This window comes from Panthera pardus, unplaced genomic scaffold, assembly GCF_024362965.1.
Source record: "Panthera pardus isolate Hobbes unplaced genomic scaffold, ASM2436296v1 HiC_scaffold_24, whole genome shotgun sequence".
In the NCBI taxonomy this organism is placed as follows: Eukaryota; Metazoa; Chordata; class Mammalia; order Carnivora; family Felidae; genus Panthera; species Panthera pardus.
The window spans coordinates 104,846,768-104,871,289 of record NW_026526810.1 but is presented as its reverse complement, the minus strand read 5'-3'; the positions used below and the strand labels follow the sequence as shown (position 1 = coordinate 104,871,289).

Here is a 24,522-nt window from a genome sequence, read left to right as displayed (position 1 = left end):
ACTCTTTCTCAAAAATAAATGAACATTTAAAAAAAATTAAGAAAAAGAAAATAGAATAAAAGCAAAATAATTCAGAGTAAGCAGAAGAGAAATAACAAAAATTAGAGCAGAAATCAGTGAAACTGAAAACTGGCAATCAACAGAGAAAATCTCCAAAACCAAAACCAGTTCTTTGAAATGATAAATAAAACCAATAAGCCTCTAGCCATGCTAAGTTAAAAAAAAAAAGAAAAAAGAGAGAGAATACACAAATTATTAATATTAGAAATAAAAGAGAGGGTATCACTATAGTTTCTATGCACATTAAAAAGATAATAATACTTACAACAACTCCACACTCATAAATTTGATAACCTGGATGAAATGAACCATTATATTAAAGATGCAATCTGCTAAAATTCACATAAGAAGAAACAGACAATCTAGATAGGCCTATTCTATTAAAGAAATTGAATCACTAATTAATAATCTTCTAGGGGTGCCTGGGTGGCTCAGTCGGTTGAGCGTCCGACTTCAGCTCAGATCATGATCTCACAGTTTGTGAGTTCAAGCCCTGTGTTGGGCTCTGTGCTGACAGCTCGGAGCCTGGAGCCTTCTTTGGATTCTGTGTCTCCCTCTCTCTCTGCCCCTAACCCACTCGTGTTCTGTCTCTGTCTCTCTCAAAAATAAATGAACATTAAAAAAAAAAATCTTCTAAACAGGAGGCACCAGGTTTGGATATATTCAATAGTGCATTCTACCAAACCTTTAAGAAAGAAATTACCCCAATTCTCTACAATCTTTTAAAGAAGATAGAGACAGAGGGAATACTTCCAAACTCATTCTATGAGGCTAGCTAGTATTAGCCTAACACCAGCCAAGCAAAGACATTAGAAGAAAAAACCTATACACAATATCTGCAAAAATCCTCAACAAAATATTAGCAAATTGAATCCAACAATGTTAAAAAAAAAATATACACCATGACCAAGTAGGATTAATCCCAAGTATGCAAGGCAGGTTCACCATTTCAAAATCAATTAATATAATCCATCAATCACATCAACAGGCAAAAAATAGAAAAGTCACATGAGCATATCAATAGATGCAGAACAAACATTTGACAAAATCCTACACCCACTGTGATAAAAACCCAGTAAGCTGGAATAGAGGGGCATGAGGGAAACATCCTCAATTTGATAAAAAATATCCACAAAAACATACATCCAATACATTTCTCAATGGTGAAAATTCAAAGCTTGCTTAGTAAGATCAAGTATGATATCCTCTCTCACCACTCCTTTTCAACACTATACTGGACATTTTTAGCTACTGCAATAGGACAAGAAAAGGAAATAAAGGTATTCAAATTGGGAAGGAAGAAACAAAACTACCTTTCTTTATATATGACATGGTCATCTAAGTAAAACATCCGGAAGAGTCAAGAAAAAAACTTCTGGAACTAAGAAGTATTATGGCAAGGTTACAGAATACAAAGTTAAAATACAAAAGTCAATCATTTTCCTATATATCAGCAATAAACAACTGAAACTGAAATGAAAAATATATCAGTTACATTAGCAGCCCCCCAAATGAAAAACTTATATACATCTAACAAAAGCTATCAGACTGAATGAAATCAATGAAGAATTAAATAAAGTTCCTATTCCATGTTTATACATAAGAAAAGTAAATATCATCAGGATGTCAGTTCTTCGCAGTTTGATCTATAGATTCAATGGCAATCTAAATAAAAATCCCAGCAAGTTGTTTTATGGATATTTACAGACTGATTCTACATTCTCTATGGAGAGACAAAGGATCCCAAATAGTCAATACAATATTGAAGCAGAATAAAGTTAGGAGACTTATACATATGGACTGTGATTCCCTTCTATAAAGTTATAGCTAGTGTGGTACTGGTGAAGGAACAGCAAATAGATGAATGGAACAGAATAGAGAACCCAGAAATGTAGAAACACATAAATATAGTAAATTGATCTTTCATAAAGGAGCAAAAGCAATACAGTGGAGCAAAGATAGTCTTTTCAATAAATAGACTGGACATGTACATGGAACAACTGGACATGTACATGTGAAAAAAATGAATCCACACATAGACTTTACATCTTTCTCAAAAATTAACTCAAAATGGATCATAGAACAAAATGGAAAATACAAAACTAGAGAACTACAGGATAACACAGGAGAAAACATAGATGAGTTGGGTATGATTCCTTTTTAGATACAATGCTAGGGGTACAATCCATAAAGGAAATAATTGGTAAACTGGACTTCATTAAAATTAAAAATTCTGCACTATGAAAAACAATGTCTAGAAAAGACAAGTCAGAGAATGAAAAAATATTTGCAAAGGACACATCTGATAAAGAAATATTAATCAAAATGTACAAAGAAACCTTTAAACTCAACAATAATAAAACAAACAACCCCAAAAATGGGCCAAAGACCTTAACGGACAACTCATTACAGAAGATATACAGATGGTAAATATTCATACGAAAAAATGTTCAACATCATATATCATCAGAGAAATGCAAATTAAAGCAATAATTAGATAATACTACACATGTATTAGAATGGCCAAAACTTGGGGAACCTGGCTGGCTCAGTTAGTGGAGCATGCCACTCTTGATCTCGGGGTTGTGGGTTTGAGTCCCACATTGTGTGCAGAGATTACCTAAAAAAAATCTTAAAAAAGAAAAAAAAGAAAAAAAAGAATGGCTGAAATTCTGAACTCTGACAACACCAAATACTGTTGAGGACACAGAACAACAGGAAATTGCATTCATTGCTGGTGGGAATGAAAAATGATGTAACCACTTTGGAAGACATCACAGTTTCTCAGACAATCCAGCAATTCTGCTCTTTGATATTTACCCAAAGTAGTTGAAAATTTATTCACTATAAATTTATTCACCAAAATTTCACACAAAAATCTGCACATGGATGTTTACAGCAGCTTTGTTCATAACTGCCAAAACTTGGAAGCAACCAGATGACCTTCAGTAAGTGAATGGATAAATAAATGGTACATCCAGACAATGGAATATCACTCAGTGTTAAAAAGAAATGAGCTATTAAGTCATGAAAAGACACAAAGGAAGCTTAAATGCTATTATTTAGCAAAAGAAGCTAATCTAGAGAGGCTACATACTATATGATTCCAGCTAGATGACATACTGGAAAAGTCAAAACAATGGAGATAGGAAAAAGGTCAGTGGTTGCCAGGTACTGAAAAGGAAAGAGGGATGAATAGGCAGAGCACAAAGGATTTTTAGGACAGTGAAATTCTCTGTATGATACCATAAAGATGAATATATGTCAGTATACATTTGCCAAACACACAGGATGTACACTACCAAAAGGAAACCATAATGTAAATGTAACAAATCACTCATACACTGTTGGTGGGGATATAAAATGGTACAGTTATTGTGGATAATAATTTGGCAGTTTATCATAAAAGTAAACACATAACTGCTATATGACCCAGCAACTGTATTCTGGGTATTTATCCCAGAAAAACAGAAAATTCTGTTAATAAGACCTGTAAACAAAATTCAGAGTAACTTTGTTCATAAAAGCCAAACCTGGAAATGACCCAGATGTCCTTCAATAGAAAAATGGTAGAACAAACTATGATACATCAATTCCAGGGAATAATACTCAGCAATAAAAACCAGTGGACTGTTGATTCATGTAACAATTGTTTGAGTCTCTAGGGAATTATGCTGAACAGAAAAAAACAATCAAAATGTTACATACTACATGATTCTACTTAGTTAAATTCTCAAGATGGCAAAATAGAGAAATGGAGGAAAGATTAGTGGTTGTCAAAGATTTGGACAGAAAGGCTGGGTAGGAGATAGGTAGGTATGGCAAAAGAAAGACAATGGGAGAATCCTTGTGGTGATGGAATTGTTCTTTATCTTCACTGCATCAATGTTAATATGCTGATTTTAATTTTGTGCTAGTTTTACAAATTGTTCCCATTGGGGAAAACCTGATAAAGGTGCATGGCATTTCTAAGCAGTATTTCTTACAGTTGCATGCCAATCTACAATTATCTTAAATAATTCCACCAAACATTTAAAGAAAAAAAGACACCATTCCTCCTCAAACTCTTCCAAAAAACAGAAGAAAAGGGACTTCCTAACTAATTCTATGAGGCCAGCATTGCCTTAATATCAAAGCCCAACAAAGAACAACAAGATAAGAAAACTACAGGCCAGTGTCCCTTATGAACATTGATGTAAAGATCTTCAACAAATACTAGCAAAACAAATTCAGCAGTATATTAAAAGGGTTATACACCATGACCAAGTGGAATTTATCCCTAGAATGCAAGGATGGTTCAGCATATGAAAAGCAATGAAGGTAATATACCACAGTTGTAGGATAAAGGAGAAAAACACATTTAAATGTTTGGTAGAATTCTCCAGTGAAGACATCTGATACAGCCATTTTATATGTAGATAGGTTCTTGATTACTGATTCAATCTAACTTGTTACAGATCTATTTGGATTTTCTATTTTTTTCTGATTCAATCTGCATAGCGTTTGTGTTTATAGGAATTTGTCCATTTCATCTAGGTTATCCAATTTACTGGCATACAATGGTTAATAGTACTTTCTTATAGTACTTATTTCTATAGAATTGGTAGTAATGTCCCCATTTTTGTTTCTGAGTTTAGTAATTTGAGTCTTGTCTCTTTTTTTTTCTTAGCCAATATAAGCTAAAAATTTTCAATTTTGTCCATCTTTTCAAAGAGTCAATATTTGGTTTAGTTGATTTCTATATTGTCATTACATTTTCTATTTTATTTATCTCTGTCTTAATCTTTATTATTTTCTTCCTTCTGCTAGCTTTGGGTTTAATTTGTTCTTTTTCTAGTTAAGTTGTAATGTTATGTAGTTGTTTTTGAGATCTTCCTTTTTTTTAAAAAATGTAAGCTTTTACAGCTATAGCTTTCCCTGTTAGTTAGCATTGCTTTCTCTGAATCACTTAAGTTTTGGTAGGAAACACAGAGCCAGAAGACAGTGGAATAATGTTTTTTTTATAGTGCTGAAAGAAAATAACTGTTGATCCAGAATTCTACATCTAGTGAAAATATCCTTCAAGAATGAAGGTAGAACGAAGATATTTCTAGATGAAATAACTACTATGAAGAAAAGCTACTGAAGGCGTTGTCATGCTCTCAACCAATAAAACACCATAGCAGTGGTCAACACTTAAATAAGACTTATTATGAATCAGTTGTTGTTCTAAGCACTTTATATGGATTCAATCCAAAAAGGTTGTTACTATTAACATGTTCATATACACATGAGAAAATGAAAACAAAAAAGATGTTAAGTAGCTAGTAAGTAGTAGAGTCAGAACTGAACCCAAGCAGTCTGGCTTCAGAGATGATGCTCTTAACTATTACTTGATACTATCTTGTAACTAAGTTGTTATAAGTTACAAGTTGTATAACTTGAGTTTATTTAGTTAATCAAATAGATAAAAACCATTTTAAGCAGATTTAGAAATTTAAAAAATTATTTTTATTTCATGCTGTTTTCTAGAGATAAAAAAATAGGAAGGCAAGGCAACAACTTGTATTACTTTACCTTGAAAAAAATTATATAGAATGAGCATGAAACACTGATTTATCAACAATAATCATAATAATAAACATTCTTTGAGTACTCACTATGTGTCAGAAGTTGTTTTGGGGTCTGAGGATGTAAAAATGAATGTGATAAAGCTCCTGTTCTTAAGGATTTTATACAAATTAGGTAATACAGTCAAATAAGTATATAATTACAATATAGCATGTGCTATAACAGAAGCATGTACAAAGCCCAAAGTACATACAAGGTAACAATGATATAAGAAAGGAAACATCAATATAATCATGGCTGTTTTAAGACAGTAATATTTTTAAAAGGCCTTGAAAAAAGGCCTTGCTCACAAAAAATGAACAGTTAGGAAAATATTCCACAATTTTTTATGCATGATACACACAGACTACTATCTCTGTTTTAAACTTGTAAATAAACTCTCCATTAAATAAGCAATGAACAGAAAGAAAAGCAAGTAGAATCTGTTACCATCCTGTGTAGTTATTTTAATTTTCAAAGCCTTCAGCATAAAGACGATAGGCTTATTCCAAAGTACTTAGAATCACCTCCTGCTGATTAAATTTCTACTCACTCAATAGTCCAGTGCTCAGGAATTATGTGGATTCAGAAGGTAGAAGAGGAATTAATCCAGAAAAATCTTTCAATAAGACGGAAAGTGATATTTCTATACTGGATAAAAAAAGCTATATTGAACTTAAAGAGTTACCTTAACAGTTGCAAAGAACAAGTTCTCCAAGTAAACTCTGGGATCCTTAAGGTGAGGATTATGCCTTATTTTTCTTTCTATCCTTAGTATCCCTAATGGTTAATACAGGGCTTGGCAAATAGAGCATTATTATTTCTGCTCAATTAGATTTTTATTATAAAAGAATCAACAAGAGATGAAGTTTAATTTTTTCTTGACCATATTCCTTGTATGCCAACAAAATGTTCTTTTATGTCCAAAGGCCACTGCTTAATTCCACAGAGAAAAGGGATCAAATGTGACCCTTGACCTCAGAAATGTAGATATGGTTAAAAAAAGAACAGCTTAAAAGAATCAATGCAAATTCCTTAAAGATCAGCATGGACTTTTAAATTTACAATTTCTACATGCTACTATAATTCTTTTTTGCTCTTACTGAAATTAAATGTTATAGTACATGTGACAGCAAAGAGAATATAGTAACTAATGACCCATTCACATTTCCCTGTAGCTGTGCTTCAAGTAACTGCCATTAATGGGATATAAACCCTGTCTAAGTAACAGAAAGGACATTATGATTCATATTCCATGTGTTACAGTTATATAGATATATTTAGTTTTGTATTCATATTGTACACAGGATGAATAAATGGCTATACATGATGATTATGAATCCCTAAATTATAATGTTGTCGTGTATTTTTAGATTGCTCAGAGATCAACTGTCTATTAATCAATGGTCATTAAGTCAACAGGTTCTCACTAAGTTGATACTTCTGTCTTTAACTTAAATGATGTATGCTGTCCTCATTAAAGAAGATTTTAATCTAAGTTACTAAAACAATAACAAATAACTAAAACATCAGAGAGAAAGGATGTCAACATCTATGTCAACAAAGGCACAGTTTTAAATATACTAACTTAAAACACTAATAATATTAATTTAGCTTTTTATGACCACACATAAATATGCCTATTTAAAAATTTCTAACATATGAGAATAACTTACTGAAAAAAAAATTCTGTTTACTGTTATTAAATTAGCATTTAATGACAATTAATGAATATTAATTGATGATTACAAATAATCACATACAAAAATAATTTTACATCTTGATAAACTGCACTCTTCTCTGGGTCAGGATTGACAACTTTTAGCATAATCTAATATTTTCTAAAAGTTTAAAGATAATATGTGAAAAAAAAAAACTTGAAGGAAACTGGTTAAGATTTATCTAGACAGGATACTAAGACTCTTAACTCTGGGGGGAAAAAGGGAGCAAATTTAAGTGTTATTGGCTAAAGTTTCTTATATTAATTAGACTATTGTAGTGATTAGTGGTATGGAATTAATTTTCTTTGCAACATGTTGGTGACTTTCTTACCTAGAGAGCATGCCCAGAGGTGTAACATTAAGTGATCCCATCAGCATTGCCAGGGCCATCCCTGGCGCTTCCCGTTCTATTACTTCTTTTGTGGCCTGTAATTAAAGATTAAATAGCAAACTGAGTGAAATAAGCCAAAAGGAAGGAATGCAGAGTAGTAAAGTTAACTTAAAAATAATTATAAATCATGCTTTCTATAAACCATACTTTGTAGTTTCCCAAACATTGTATTTATTGAGACTCAGTTCTTTGGGACCTCTGAATAAAAGCTGACAACCAGGACATCCAGGGAACTTTTATATATTAGCAGACCTTTCTTATTTCTTATAATTCAGAGGTATTTGATGCAAGTCTCATCTAAAAACCTAAATTTTAAAATGAAATCTCAGATTGTTATAATAGCTCAATGATTTTCACAGTGCAAGAAATCTGGGTATTTTTCTTTGTCTATTACACATGAAATAATTAATCCCTAAAACCTGAGATCATTTTGTTTCTGTCCTAGCTCTATGATTTTATGATACAATTAAAAGGAACTCAGGAAGTACCAAGTTAACTTTCTCATGTTTTGGGTAGAAGAAAAACTAAATTTACCATCTTTCATATTTTCAATATAAATTATCTTAGTATTTTTAAAAACAATTAATGGAGTGATAGGTTTTAACTATACAATAAATGTTTTAAGATAGGGCATTTTTAAGACTGTGTAGTTAAACCTGAAGTGAATTAGACAGGAAAATTTCACTTTCTAAAGGTCAGAGTAGATACATATTTATCATATTGTGATGGTAAAGATATGTTTAACGCTCAAAGTTGGGAGTGAAATAAATGACTAAATGTATTCTTAATCCTGTTTCTACATATGAAGTAATTTATAGTAATTGGGAGCAATACAGGAATAAAGTTTGCAAAATAAACTATTCCAGTACAGAAGAAGAAAGGCAAATGAAATAAAAGATAAATTATGGAGGAATATAGAGAAAGATTATTTTTTTAATATTTTATTAGAAGTAGAGGGACAGTACTAAATCAGATTGTAGCTCTGGCAAAATTTAGGTCGAGGACTTGGCAAAATAATTGAACTGTATCAGGTATGTGTTAGATGCTGGTTGATGTTATAAATAAACTTCTAAGTTGCACAAAGTTATTTAATCCCTTATAATTATATAGAATAAAGCATTACCAGAATTGATGTGATCTACTAGTCCACTGAATCCCAGCATAATGTGATATCTAACAATGGCAGAAATTTTAAAGGAAAATTAACACTACCATAATGTCTTTCAATAAAACCTGCCTTAAAAATAGAGGGCCAGCAGGCAGGAGAAAAGGAAATTCTTAAATTCCTAAGTTTGGGAGTTAATTACTTTTATTTAAATATATAGCTAAAATAATGCCAAGCTAGCATTATCCAGAATCTATCCTTGGTTTTCCAAACTCAGCTTTCTAGTATGATTCTGAGGTCTCCTGATAAGAAACACTATTTCCATGTGATAAACTGCTTTATTGATGTTTGTAACCTTTACTTAGAGACTGTAAATCTTAGAGTCTTAAAAATCAAGTATGTCATATTACTGAGAACAATCTTAAAAGAATTCTTTGGACAGGGCTAACATTTACTTCATCATCTGCTTGAAAAAGTCACATAAACAGTGTTCAACATTTAATGAATTTGGGATCCATATAAAGATGATGTACTCCAAAGTATAGTAGCATACGTTATTTAAGGACAAAGGAAGAAAATATTAAAATAGCTGAGAAGTCTTTCACTTAAACAGATACCTCAAAAACATTTATCCATCCACGCAACAAATATTTATTAAGCATCTAATATGCCCTAGGTAGTATTCTAGAATTGATGTTACAGTAGTGAATAAAACAAACTTCTAAGAGTGTGTAAATTCACCATCACCTACCACATGAAAAACCTGATTGACAAATTGTAAATGAGAACTATCTACAAGAGATGTAATTCACTAATTTTTATAGATTCTCTAAAATAAACCACTGGATTTGGCTGGACCACAGTGGTCTACCTACAATGCCTCTTCTCACTTTTCTAAGAATTGTTTTACTATATGCAACTGGATCCAATGAAATGGCTCAGTGAAACTTGTATTTATATTAGGAAGTATTTAAGGCCATCGTATACCACTTTGCACTGTGATCCTCTTTAGGAGGAGCTATATGAGAAACTTTCTCTCAAGTGTCATACTTAGGAATGGGTACTCCCCTGGGCTACCATTTTTTGTTTGTTTGTTTGTTTGTTTTTAATTATGATGCTTATGAATCAGTTACCCTTGAGAAGAGTCAAATCTGTGTATCCTTTTTAGTAGGGAACACAACCTAATTTCATCTTATTTTTCCTTTCCTTATTTTCCCACATTTATTCTATTAAAAGGTCTATTTTTGTTTCATGTATTTGGGCAAACCATCCTAAATATCTTTTCAGAGTATTAATAAATATATGGATGATGAATGGATGGATGAATAAACGTATTCTTTACACAGAGGTCTTCATCTTTTTCTAAATGTAATTTAGGGAGGACAATTAATGGTGAAATCATCTAGATAATCTGGGCCTCCAGACACAAATTTTGCTTGTTTTAGAACATAAAAGAAAAATAGATACTTTGGTGATGCCACTAAAAGGCACTGGTGTCTACAGTGGTGAGTGCAGAAGTGTCACACTCTTTCTAGGACTAAACACAAAACAGCATTTTTGATTGGATATATACATTTTTTATCATTCTCTTGTTGAACAAAAATGAAACCAATGAAAAGAATGATAACAATATCAATTTCTGAATACTTTGAAGGATGCGTATATATATACACACACATATATATGCATACATACACACAAGATACTTCTAAATAACACACAGAACAGTCCTTTTTTTACATCTATATCAAATATTATCTTTTCCATAAAACATTAGAGCCCTTCTATTTCCTTTTGTATTTTCTCTTCCTCTAAAGCTGTTTAGTATAGCAGAAAGATCACCATCTGTGAAGTCAGACAATGCCACAACAGTTACAGTTCATGAGAGTAAGAGCTGGATGTATTGCAGCACCTAGGACAGTGCTCAACATATAGTATGTGTACTCAATAAATATTTGTTGAATAAAAGAATGAATAAATGAACCAATATAGGTTTGAAACCCAGCTTTATCACATAGTTGCTCTGTGAATTAGAACAAAATATTTAACCTCTTGGAGCTTCAGTGTACTTATGAATAAAATGGAGATAATAATGAAACATACCTACATCTTAGGAGAACTAAATGATACAAGTCAATAACCTAGCATAGAATAGGCATTCAATACATGGTAATTCTCTTTGTGCCTCTTCTTTCTAATCCACCTTACTTCCTTGCAGTTTTGATTGATTATACCAGTTAGAAAATAGGAAACACACAAAAATCCAGAAATGAAACCTAGAAACAGTGGTTGAGAAGCAAAGATGAGGGGAAAGAGAATGGAGAGCAAGAACCTAAATGTAAGAACACTGGCAAGTGGGAGGCAGGGAGCAGAATACTGAAACACTGGATCTAAAAGGAACAAGCAGCCAAATGAAGTGGGAGTTGGAAGGTGGACAAGAGGGCAAGAGCTGGGTAAAAACATCTATAAACCATAAATGAAAAGGTACAAGAAGGTGGTAAAGAGCAATGGAATAAAACTTAATTTAGAGGAAATGGGAAAATTCTGTCTAAATTAGTAGATCATAGAAACAGAAGAATGGTTTTAATAAGTGTAGCTTTATCTGTGCCTGTTAATGAGTAAGTAACAAGCATTCATTATCAATAGGCTATTCATAATGAATGGCAAAAAAGAATGCCATTAAAAGTTTGAAATTTTTTAATTAAATTGTTTCTAACTTTCTTATACATTATCTTTGTTTCCTTGAGCAATAGGAGAAGTTTATATTCCTACTTCACATATAACCTTTTCTGAACTAGTGGAGTCCAAAATAATGAGGTTTAATTGGATTTAGCCACTCTCTTTAAATAAAACATTTCATATTTAACTTCTTAATACTTTCTAAACTATGAAAGTTGCTAAATGCTTTCTAAACTATGAAACCACCTAGGGAAAACCACTTATTGTGATCTTTTTATCAAAGACACTTTTAAGACACATTAAAGTCAGAAAGTGCTTCATAGACTGTTCAAGTTGCAAAAAAAGGGTGTTATAAACAATAATTTTATAGCCCCGAGAACTTGCCAATGAAATTCAGATCCATTTTAATTTCACAGGAAAAACAATATCAAAAAATGTTATTGCTAACGGGCCATGTGGTTTAAATATGTACAGGACACATATTAGCTAAATGTAAATGTGCAGAAATTCCTTATACTCATGGTGACTGTGAAAAACCACTTAATATAGTGCTTTTCTTTATTTTTCTAGACATATTTTTATCAACAGAGCATAACCTATGTATTAATATCTATATGACTGTAATTTGACTATATAGATTTAACAAAATTTCCTAAGAATTACTGCAGTGCCCTCTGCTGATTAAATAGTCTTAAATAACAAAGAGTATCTTTAAAACTCTTTTTTTTTTTTTTTTTAACGTTTATTTATTTATTTTGAGAGAGAGACAGCGCGAAGCCCTATGTGCAGCTTGGACCCATGAACCATGACATCATGACCTGAGCCGAACGAAACCAAGTGTTGGCACCTCAAAATCTGCATTTCTAACTAGTTTCTGGTTATGCTTGTGATGCTGGTCAAAGGACCAACTTTGAAAAACACGTTACAGATGGAAGGAATGCGGTAGATTAATGATAATGTGTACCACCTGATCTAATTTTCATGCTCACCTTGTATTCAACTTTGTAAAGTAGACTGAAATAAATATGAGGAGCCTTCATCAGAGCAAAATATAGACCTACTGAGGAGATAAATTAGGTAATAAATAGGCAGTTTAATGACAGCCAATTAAATTTACCCTACTTTATCAATTAAAGGGTAAACACATTAATTTTATTTTACACTTTAAAAAAGGGTTATAATAAACTAACAATTCAGAGTCTGCCTCTGTAAGTATCATATGGCACACAGAAGCTATCTTTAATATATTTTTTTTCCTTAAGACTACACATGATGGATAAAACTTGTACACGACTAACTCCTAGATAGTCAAGAAGGAGCACCAGCTACAAATCTACTCCTTTCTCCTTTCATTTAAGAGACAGAGCATAATGGAAGCAAGAGGGACATTATTCTAAAGGCAGCCTTGAATTTATTCTAATTGATTAAGATATTCACTTGCATAGTTTAATTTTTTATTAGTTGCAAATACCTTTCAACCAATCATAACACATCAGTGTATCATAACATGTGACTAAATGGTTAAAGGCTACTGTTACAAAGGAGAAGCTGCAACCAGGGAATGAAGGTACTTATCTGAGTTTTATTTGGAAGAAACGATCTTATTTATATACTTCTTTAACTCAGAGTTTTTAGACTTCTTAAATATTTACATTTTCTTCCACTCCTAGAAGAGTGGAGATACTCTCATTTTGTTTTTCAGTTAAAGTTGTACAATGTTTAAGTAAGATCTGAGTATGATGAAAGATCAAAGGAGACGAAAAGCACACAAGAGTAAAAATTTAAGTACCACAGCAATGTCATCTTCCATCCCAATGAAGTGAGTATAAGATGCCAACAGCCCCACAGTTCAACTCAGTTCTCATGAAGTGTCACCAAGTTAACATATCACCAAGGTTTAAAGATAAGTATTTCTTATAACATGGCTCCCTAAAGCAAGCTAACCAGTTTATCTAGCTCAACAAAAGGATTTATTTTAACATTAGAGTAAAAATCAGTTTCTGGGCTACTGAGACAGTCTTCATCATGGGTAATTAAAAAATTTCCAAGTATTATTTTATGAAAAAATCTCACCTTGTTTGCTAACATTTAGATCCCAACCAAGTTGTTAACCAATTTGAGAGTATATAGCAAATACTTCTTAACTTTACTTTTCTCTTTCCACAGTGAGTTATTTTTTCACATTAATTTCCTCCTTTATCTAAACATTAACTTGATAATCAAATTATCAAACAAAAATCAGGGAACTCAGATGATAAAATTATTTTTATAAGAGATTTTCATGAGAATACTTATCTTCATATTCCACTTATATAAATAGCACTACTTCACATCTCATTGCAGGAAAAGGTGAAAGACTAGTGATACTTCTATGGATTATTAGTATTTTTATATCTGTAATATACATTTATTCACTTTTGGCATTATGTAAAAGACAATAAATTTTTTTAAATTAAAAAATTTTTTTTAATGTTTATTTTTGAGAGAGAGAGAGAGAGAAAGAGAGAATGAGCAGGGGAGGGTCAGAGAGAGAGGGAGACAGAATCCGAAGCAGGCTCCAGGCTCCAGGCTCTGAGCTGTCAGCACAGAGCCTGATGCTGGGCTCGAAGCCACCAACCATAGATCATGACCTGAGCCGAAGTCGGACACTCAACCGACTGAGCCACCCAGGGGCCCAAGAAAATAAAGTTCTTTATGGTAGATACATAGTACATATGTCTTTCAATCTATATAGAAAAAAAAATGTTACTCATTCATGCTCCTTTTCAAAAGCTGATTGTGTACATAAGGGAAAATATCCTGTTTCTCAAATCTGAAGAAAAATGAAGTTGAAAGATGATACAATTTAAAATTGTACTATAAGGGGGCTGTCTGGTTACTCAACAGGTGAGAATATAGCCCAGTCTCTGTATTCCACCTACTCTGGAGTTGTTTTTTGTTTGTTTGTTTGCTTTTTTAATGTGGTTAGAAGTGTACAATTTAAACAGAAACATAACAGCTGCCTAAAAAAAATCTATACATTGAATTTCCACTTTACTAATGATCACACATAATTACTTGGTATCCCTAAAGCAGTGCAAGTTTTAATATTTATAACACAGTGTAACTTTAGGCTATCCTTACACATCTTAATTGAGAATAAAAGAAACAAGCTCCTACTTTAGACCTATATGTACTGTTTGCAAATGGCTCACTGCCAATTGATTTTAGACAGTCTCAAACTTTGCTCTTTTGCCCTAAGGTATGATAATTCTCACTGTGGACTCTTTATAAAGTATCTACATTACGAACACATAATTATCATGTTTAAAGTTCTCTTTCTACAAAATTAGGTTCTCACAAAAATAGTCACATGGGATAAAGTGAGAGGAACAAGACATAGGTGAAGTCAAGGAACTGGGATGAGTGGAAGAACTGCTGAGAAGAGAGCGAAAACAGGTAAAAACAGTTCCTTTCTGTTTTAATTATCATTATAAAGTGTTGTATTTTGTCATCTCATACCACCCTCAATTTTAAAATTAGAAGCCAACTGGGAAAGAAGAAAATGAGTAAGTCCTTCCTAAAAACAGAGTAATCCAATATTTCTGCTATTTTGAGATAAACTTAGCTAAGTTCCATTAGTAATATGAGAGAAAAATGTGTACATGTAAGTAATTGGAGCCTATGGCATGCTAGAGCTTGAATTAAACAACCTGCTCTACAGGTTTGCTCATCTAAAGATTGATTTTAAAGCTACTAACCTCTCATTTTATGATCGTCTCACTTTTTATTCATCACCTATAACCTAAGAGTCCTTCATTATTCACATAATAAGTGAATATCAGCTTATGTTTTTATTTTTATGCCTCTGGAAATTTATCTCTCAGTTTTCCATTTTTAAAAAGGGGTCATGATGTTTGTTACTCTTCTTATAAAACTAAAGTATTAACACTATAAAGTATTTTTAGCTAACTAAAAGGATGTCACAATATAATGCTAGTTATGATAACATACTCTACATTTAATTTATAATGCTCTGAAAAAAGCTTATTTCTCTACTACATTGGAGAGTTAAACGTGAATATCATTTAACCACATAATTCAATAGTAGAAATATTCACATCAGAAGTTTTTATTTATGTGCTTTTACAAAACTCCTACAGATATTCTCTATTTAAATAGTTAACATATTCCTATATTACATAATACAGAAGAGATTTATTACTTCTCTTTTGGTAAAATTCTATAACTAATCCAAAGCCACAGGGTAAATCAGTAGAAAACCTCAGAAAGGAACTCATACCTGTAGACTCCAATTCTGAACTTAATCCATTAATCATTATTATATGCTTTCAGTTTATAAGACATTGCACCCTATTCAGATTTAGGATTTTTTTCCTTTGCTTAAATACAATAAAAACATATAAAATACTTAGTATCATTCCTAATACATACCAAGTGCTTAACAAATGTTGGATACAATTATTTGTACTAAGACACAAATCTGAAGTCATCTATGTTGTATAAGTTGTTGCTATAGTCAAAGCAATTGTGAAAACTGAACAGTTCTATCAGAAACAGTGTAGAACAGAAGCTAGGAGATGAATATGTCTGTTTGTAATGTGTTTGAATGATCATAAGATGTCTGACAAATGCAACATGCCAGCAACAATCTTTAAAACTTAATGAAAAACTGAGGTGCCTGGATGGTTCAGTCGGTTGAGTGTCCGACTTCAGCTCAGGTCATGATCTCGTGATCTGTGAGTTCGAGCCTGGCGTCGGGCTCTGTGCTGACAGCTCAGAGCCTGCAGCCTGCTTCGGATTCTGTGTCTCCCTCTCTCTCTGCCCCTCTCCCGCTCATGCTCTGTCTCTCTCTGCCAAAAATAAATACACATTAAAAAAATTAAAAAATAAAAAACCTTAATGAAGAATTCTCAGAGCAGTGGTTTTGAGGACACCAATTACCAGAAAGATAGCCTTGGACACTACCATAAATCTTTGGGAAAAGAATGTGCAAAGACTGAAAATATCCTTTGAAGGAAAAAGAACTAACAACATCTCCTGATTTATGTTTTCACCCAAGTCCAATAGAAAACAGTAATGTAATTATGTACCTAAGCAAAGATGAAAAACTATGTCAGTAAATTTTATTAACTTAAATTTCACCAACGATCACACACTAAAACTTAAAGCTGTAAAAACAGTAGCTGTCAGGACAGGAATAAGACTCAGGATGGTGTAAAATAGAGTAACACAAAGAGGCAATGTTCCATTCACTTCAAGTTAATGCTCTGCTGCTCATCTTAAACACAGGGGTCTAAACATACTCATTTTATTATCTATCTATTTATTTATTTTAGAGAGAGTGCGACAGGGGAGAGGGGCAGAGGGAGTGAGAGAGAGAATTCCAAGCAGGCTCCATGCATGGAGCCTGACGCAGGGCTTGATTCCACGACCCTGGGATCATAACCTAAGCTGCAATCAATAGTCAGGTGTTAAATCAACTGAGCCACCCAGGTGCTCCTTAACATACTCATTTTAAATCAACCATTATTATACTTCACAGTAGAAAAGTTTACTTTTTAAGAACCTCTACAAATACAAGAATGGATAAAAGTAATTTAGTGAGTTACAACCTAGGAGAACTATAAAAGGAAGAACACATTATTTACTAAATAAAATTGACATAAGTTAAATGAAAGAAGGTCTTTATGTTTATTATATTGGAAGAAAAATCTCTTAACAAGAACTTAAAAATGATCAGAGGCTTAATTTTTAAAAACTGTTGTAAAAAGCAGTGCAGCTATCCTTTGTCACTGAAAAAGTATAAACACAGGAATGCAAAAAAGATCATAAATAGAAAAAAAATCTTGAAAATTACAGTTCTTATATATACTCTAATTTCAAATATGTGTATATAAAAGAAATATTTTTTTTCAATGAGATTCCTCCAAGGAATCATAATTTTTATACACACATGCACACACACACACACACACTTTTTTTTTTTTTTGGTATGGAATATGGGGCTGATATCTATGAATCAGGATCTGTAATTTAAGCTCTGAGGACTGAGACTTTCAGAACATTCATACTATCGTACTTAGAATAAGGTAGTTCGCTATCCAAGTGAAGCCTGTGTGGTGTGGCCTCTTTAAAGATTGAGATTTAAGAGAAGTCAAATAGAGTTGACCACTGGGCAAAATAATTACACTTCGTAAGCTGAGAATAACGCATATGGGTGTGTGTACACATGTATACATGTCCTAAGGATTGGGATTGAAGTTGTCAAGTTAGGGCCATAGGAAACTGAATAGCTGACTTTATTAGGGCAGCTGGTAGACGTGAGGAAGAAGTTGGTTATATCTACTGGCACTAAACAAAGCCTGTCATCTAGTCAGAATGGGAAGAAAGGATTATCCTATTAACAGACACACGACACACATACCAACATACACACACTCCTGAGGCTGTTCATTTATAACCTTTCCTCTGTCAATGCTACCTTGATGCTCTAGTCCAATGATACGCTCTAGGAATTGTACCCTAAGTGTGGCTCAGGGTATGCAAGAGCCAAACCAAATTCACAAGAATCAACCAACAAAGGATATAAAAAATTCAGGCTTTTAAAAAAAAAAATTAAATTCAGGTTTTTAAAACAAACCTGAAGGATTTGGTAACCAAGCACTATTATTTTACATTAAGACAATTAGGAGGTTTATTCAGGTCCTCTCCTCACATAAAAAACTGTCCAAGAGCAGAGGATGCCCAACGCAGGAACATTAAGTGGGGCAGGTGAAAACTGGCATTTTGCTCGAATCTGCAATAGGAAAGGTAGACTTCAATACCTGACAGAATTTGCCTCTAGGGAAAGGACAGAAAACAAAGAAATAGGTGGGGATGTGGAGAACGGCAAGACTGGATTCTGTCATGTCCTGGTTTCCCAGGAGTTTTTTTTTCCCATAATGCAAGTTGCCCAGAAGCTACGAGACATTTTGTAATTTTCTCTCAATAATTTTCAGATAACGCAGCTGTGTCAAATTCTGTATCTTTTTAAGCTTTTTATATTACAAAATGATGGGTTTATGTAAGGAATATTTTCCTTAATCTTCCTGACCTGGCTCTGATCAGCAGCAATGAAAAGAAAACATCAAAGAGAAACAGTAGTTGTTTAAACTTGGAAGGAATCAGGAAAAAAAGAATAAAATTATGATATAGTATTCATTTTCAGCATCTCAAAATAAACCTGGCCTAAATCAATCAGGGCAAATGTAGGTCTACTCTTAAAAGTTATTTATAAAAAAGGAGATTAAATCTGAGATGTTCTTGTGTCATTGAGAGATAGGTCAGAAAGCTAAGTAATAATAGATATCAAAGATAATAGATATCAAAGATATCTATTATCTGTGAAAAGCAGTAAAGATTATTTAAGGCAAGGGACAAATAATAAGGTTTATTATCATAACTGAAAAGCAAGCTCAGAATTACTTAAGTGCTACCTCAGAACAATATGAGACACTATAATGTTTTGAGTGTAATATGATATTAGGTATGACTATGGGCATAAATCTATATTTTATTTTATTTTGTATCTAGAATTGTTTTATTATTTATTTATTTATTTATTTATTTATTTATTTATTTATTTATTTATTTATTTTAATATATGAAATTTATTGTCAAATTGGTTTCCATACAACACCCAGTGCTCATCCCAAAAGATGCCCTATTCAATACCCATCACCTACTCTCCCCTCCCTCCCATCCCCCATCAACCCTCAGTTTGTTCTCAGTTTTTAAGAGTCTCTTGGGCGTAAATCTTTAAAGATAAAAGGACACTGCTTTTGGTTAAACTGTAGATAACTGCAACCTGAGACTCAAAAATGAGTGAGTTTTCAATCTCGGTATATTAAGATCATTCTATAGGTTGGTTTCAGTTTTTCAGTTAAGTAGAACAGTGAAATTATTACAAATGAGAAGTAAAATTATTATGTGGGAGGAGCAAAGCTTTTAATATTATTTTTATGTTAAATATATGCTAATTTCATTATGTGATAAAAGATTTTAAGAAGTTGTTCCCCAAAACATAGAAGTGTAAAGGCATGTGCAGTAGAAAAATTGACAATACTGAATACATTAGAAAAGAAAATAATACAATGTGTAATTCAGTTTTGAAATGTAATATCTTCATTCAAGAAAACACTTTAGAACTTTTCATGTAACACATAAATTTAATAGGTACATGGCATCCTAGGATTTGATATATTGTCCTAATGAATACAGTCTTAAGTGTCTTCTCAGGCAACATTTTAGAACAAGTTTCTGTCTTATATTATGAACCTCAGAGTAGACACTTCACATATTTACAATACAAAATGAAAACTTGTATAAAGTAATTTACAAAATAACTTTTTCAATACTTTGAAGATATTATTTTACTGTCTTATTCCAATGTTGTTTAAAAGCCTACTGTCATTCCTATAAGTGATCTTTTATTTATGGCTACTTTTAAGATCTTCTCTTTTATTTTGGCTTAGAAGTTTCACTTTTACATATTTATTTTATTTATCCTTCTCAATTTACACCATATCTTGAGGATGTGTGGTTTCATGTTTTTTCAGCAGTTCAGTAAATTTACAGCCATTACCTCTTGAATCATTGCCTTTCCTCCATTCTTTCCTTTTGGGGCTTTGGTGTAATGTGGTTTGGACCTTCCCACTTCTTCCTCCATACCTTATGTCTCATATTTACATAACATTTTGTCTCTATGTAGTTATTCCAATATGAGGTAATTTCCTCAGATACATGTTTCAGTATGCTAATACTCTCTTCTGCTGGTCTAATCTGCTGTTTCATCTTTTTACAGATTTAAAAATTTTAATGTATATTTTCTCATTTCTAGGAGTCCTATTTTCTCCGAAATTGCTTATTCAAAAATAATGATCTCTTGCAATGTCTTTATCTTTGTGCATCTTTGTTCTTTTGAAGATTTCATCAGTAGGTTAAACATACACCCTGGCTTGTCAGGGACAGTTTGATATACTTCTGTTGTGTCTGCATCCTGTCTGGTCTAGCATTAGTCCTAAACAAAAGTTTCCCAGCGTGAAAAATGAATGATAATAGTCACCAAATTCTTAGCTATATTATATTTTGTATTGGACAGTTCTAGTAGTTGTCACATTTTTCAGTCCACCTATTGATTAATGGTTTTGTTGATATTCATTACTTGATCTTAATCTGTTAGAGTATGGCTGACCCAAACTGGGGAAAATTTCCTTTGGAGAAGATTTATTTCTGCTTCTACCTTTCATTAGAGAGTATGTTTAATCACTGACTGGTTCCACTTTAGCCTCCCACAAGGATCTCACAGTCTTAGGGAATTCCAGGCTTAATTTTACACAGGGTTTTTGTCCAAGCCTAAGTGTCTCACCAACAGCACAGTAGTATAGCCATCTGTCCTCAGGGCTTCTCCTCCCTTTGCAAAGTCCAGGCTTCCTACAGTTATGCTTCCTGCTCTCTGCTGCTTTGACCTTCAACTCATGGTATTTTGGGGGACACAATGAATCTAACGACTGACACTGTTTACGTCATTTCACATAGTATGCCTCACAGGTTATTTCTTTGTACTGGGTCAAGTTTTTCTAGAGTGGGAAGGCTTTTTAAGTACTAAAACAACAATTATTCTAGGCTGTACCCTATTTGTAAACTGTTGTTATTCCCTATCAAATGAATGTCTTTTACACCATTACACTGAAATGTTTGATACACTGCAGATTGCCCTATAGAAAAGTGGTACCAATTTATACTCTGAACAAAGGTCTTTTCACCCAAGCCTTGACACTTCCAGGCAATCTTTATCTTAGTTATTTAAATGATGTGTACAAAGCAATACAATATTTTCAAATTTTACATTTCTTACCAGTTATAATGAACACATATTTAAAAGCAATTTGCTTCTTTCCCATTGCAAACTGCCTGAATATATCTTTTGCCTGTTATTCTATATTGGTGTCCATGTTCTTGCTGTTGAATTATTAAGAAATTTTTACATATTTAAAATATTAAACTTTAGCAGTTAAATCTCTTGCAAATATTAATTTTTAACATTTAACATTTGTAACAAGTTTTTGCTTAGTTGGCATTTTCATTAAAAGTTTTCCAATGCTTATTAACAGCGGGGGTTTCTATCAATGTTTTTATTGTATTTTCTTTGTTTTATGTCTTACCTAGAAAGGTTTCTCTTGCCTAAAGATAATAAAAATAATCTCTTAATTTTTAAATCATAAACTTATAGTTCTTAATGTTTAATTAAATGTTTTTATTTAATTAACTATAGTTTAATTTTGTGTTGTATGATCAACGTCCACCAAAATGGAGAGCCAATTTTCTCAACATCTTTTACTGGCTGATCCTTCTTTCCTCAAATGTCTTGAAATGTCACATATATAAAATGTTAAATTCAATTTTACACATAGGTATGTTAATAAAATATCATTTGGTGGCATTTATCTCTGACTTTATTTTCTTGTAACATACCAGATATTTTAATCACTGCGCCTTATATCATGTTTTTACATCTGAGTAAGGCTCTCTCATTGTTTTACTTAAGAAAAAAAATCACAAGCTATATTCCCCCCAAAATCCATTGGGAATTATATCTCATTTATCTCAATTTAAGGTAAATTGACAATTTCACAAAAATATTTGCATCTAAGAATATGGCATAACTTCCAAGTCATTCAAGCTATATTTTATGTCCTTTAATAAAGTTTTCTTTATTCAGGTCTGGCAAATTTTTTTAGTTTATTCTTGGGTATTATGAAGTTTACTTTTTTCTGCTATTACAAATGAGATCTTTTCCCATTACTTTTTCTAATGGTTGATTCTAGCTTAAGTAATACTGGCATATAGATTTTTATAAAGGAAAATACCCTTTATTTAACCACCATGCTGAACTCTTCTTGATTCTAATACCCTTTGAATTGATTCTTGAGTTTTCTAAATGAATAATCATATCTCTTCTCTGGGTCACAAAGAGACAACTATCTTAACCACTGTCTCTGCAATAAATACCTCTTTGAAGTAATACTATTGCCTGGTGACAATGGGAAGCTCTCTGACTCACTGCCTTTATTCTCTTTAGGGATGCATGTACAAAAAAAGTAAAAGACAGTAATCTCAGACCTAGAAATAATGACTGGGAACTCTGTTAACTCCACTTTAGATAGTTTCTTTCTAATTCATATCAATACAATATTTTACTTTCTTCCTTTCTCAACTCTTGCTTTTGGTGTATGCACCAACACACATGCACTTGTCTCATTTTTTTCTTCCTGAGACAAAACCCACCTGCTTCATGACTAAATGTATAAATTTAGTGAGAGATAAAAATAAAATAAAAATAGTGAAATTCTGGAACAACAGAAAAAAGTCATAAATTTGAAATTAAAATGAAAAATAAAAGCTACTACCTTTAGTTTAGACTTGGTCTAGACTGTTACCAATTTCCCTATGGATTTTCCATGAAGATTTTATCAATGTATTCATTTTCAACTAATAATGTTTTTCTACAAGTTTGAATACTATAGATAAACTTGGATGTTATTTTGAATTCAATTTTAATTGCTGACATTGAATTCTGTCATTTTTCTTCACTGTACATATTTTATATCTCAGTAACACACATAGGATTTTGGAAGTTGGCTCAGGAAACTATCCTTTGCAAATTCCATACCCAGTTAGTCAAAAAGTGCTATTAATTTTATCCTCAGAAAGAAATCTATCCCTATCTACCCTTGTCTTCATTTAGCTACTCAGCATCTTTTCTTTGAATATTTTAATAACCTCCTGATTAATGTTATAGCTAAGTTTATGCCCATTTAACTCATTCTCTATTCTACCAAAAGCAGTCTTTGTAAAATGTAAATCTCACTATATTCATTGCTGTTTAACATCTTTCAAAACAATCTTTATTTTCTACTAGAAAAAAACCCAAATGCCTTTTATAAGACACAGACAGCGTCCATCATTTGGCCTTACCTACCTCCCCAGGCTCTCTCTTGCCACTTCCCCTTCACATCCCTTTCTGCAGTCAGACTGATCTACTGGCAGACTTAAGATCTCAGCAATTGTGTCTTTACGGTTGTTTAATATATATTGGCATAGTCATAAAAACAATTACTGTATGTAGTGATAATGAACAAACAACTACATGTATCAAGTTTATAAACATAATGTTGAGCAAAAGAATACAGACACAAATGATAACACAGTATAAGATTTCATTTGCATAAAGTTTACTAAAAAACAAAAATAATGATGTTAAAAGTCAAAACTGTAATTACTCTTGAGGGTTGGGCTGTTACTGAAAGGGACACAAAAGGGGGGTCAATCTGGGATACTGATAATCCGGTTTCTTGATCTGGATGCTGGTCAGACAGGTATGTTCATTTCTTAAAAATTCATTAAGCTGTTAGCTATACTTTTTGTGTGCTTTTTGGAAATTTAAGTGAAGAGACAAACAATAAGAACAATAAAAACAACAGTTCCAATATTATTTCTTTGAAAATTTCCCTAAGTCCCTCAGGTGAACTTTATCCTGCTCCTAATATATCACAAACACACCATTACTATACTGATGATCATGTTATAGTTTATTTACCCAATTCTTTCCCTTTCCTAACCATCCTCAACCTAACTAGTAACTTCCCTCAGTGCTAAGATCATAATTTTCTATACATGTGTCCCCAACCCCAAGCACAGTGCCTGGCAGTCAGTGAATACTCAATATTATTATTAAATGAGGATTTCTCAATTTCTGCACTATTACAATTCAGGACAGAAAATTTTTTGTTGTAAGGGCTGTTCAGGGCATAGGTAGGATATTTAGCAGCATCCCTGACCTCTATTCACCTAATGTCAGTAGCATCCTTTCAGTTATAACAACCAAAAATGTCACCAGGCATTGCCAAATGTTCCTTAGGCACCAAAAAATCCCC

At 32.5% G+C, this 24,522-nt stretch overlaps 1 protein-coding gene across 15 annotated transcripts in view; it reads right to left on the bottom strand.

The window, feature by feature from the left end:
• Positions 1–24,522, bottom strand: part of GPHN (gephyrin) — a 609,447-nt gene that overhangs the window by 273,603 nt on the left and 311,322 nt on the right. For all 15 annotated transcript variants that reach the window (XM_019451514.2, XM_019451516.2, XM_019451519.2 and 12 more), the window contains one exon: positions 7,702–7,796. In XM_019451514.2, coding sequence (XP_019307059.1) covers positions 7,702–7,796 — 95 coding nt within the window. The remainder of the gene's footprint in view (positions 1–7,701; positions 7,797–24,522) is intronic.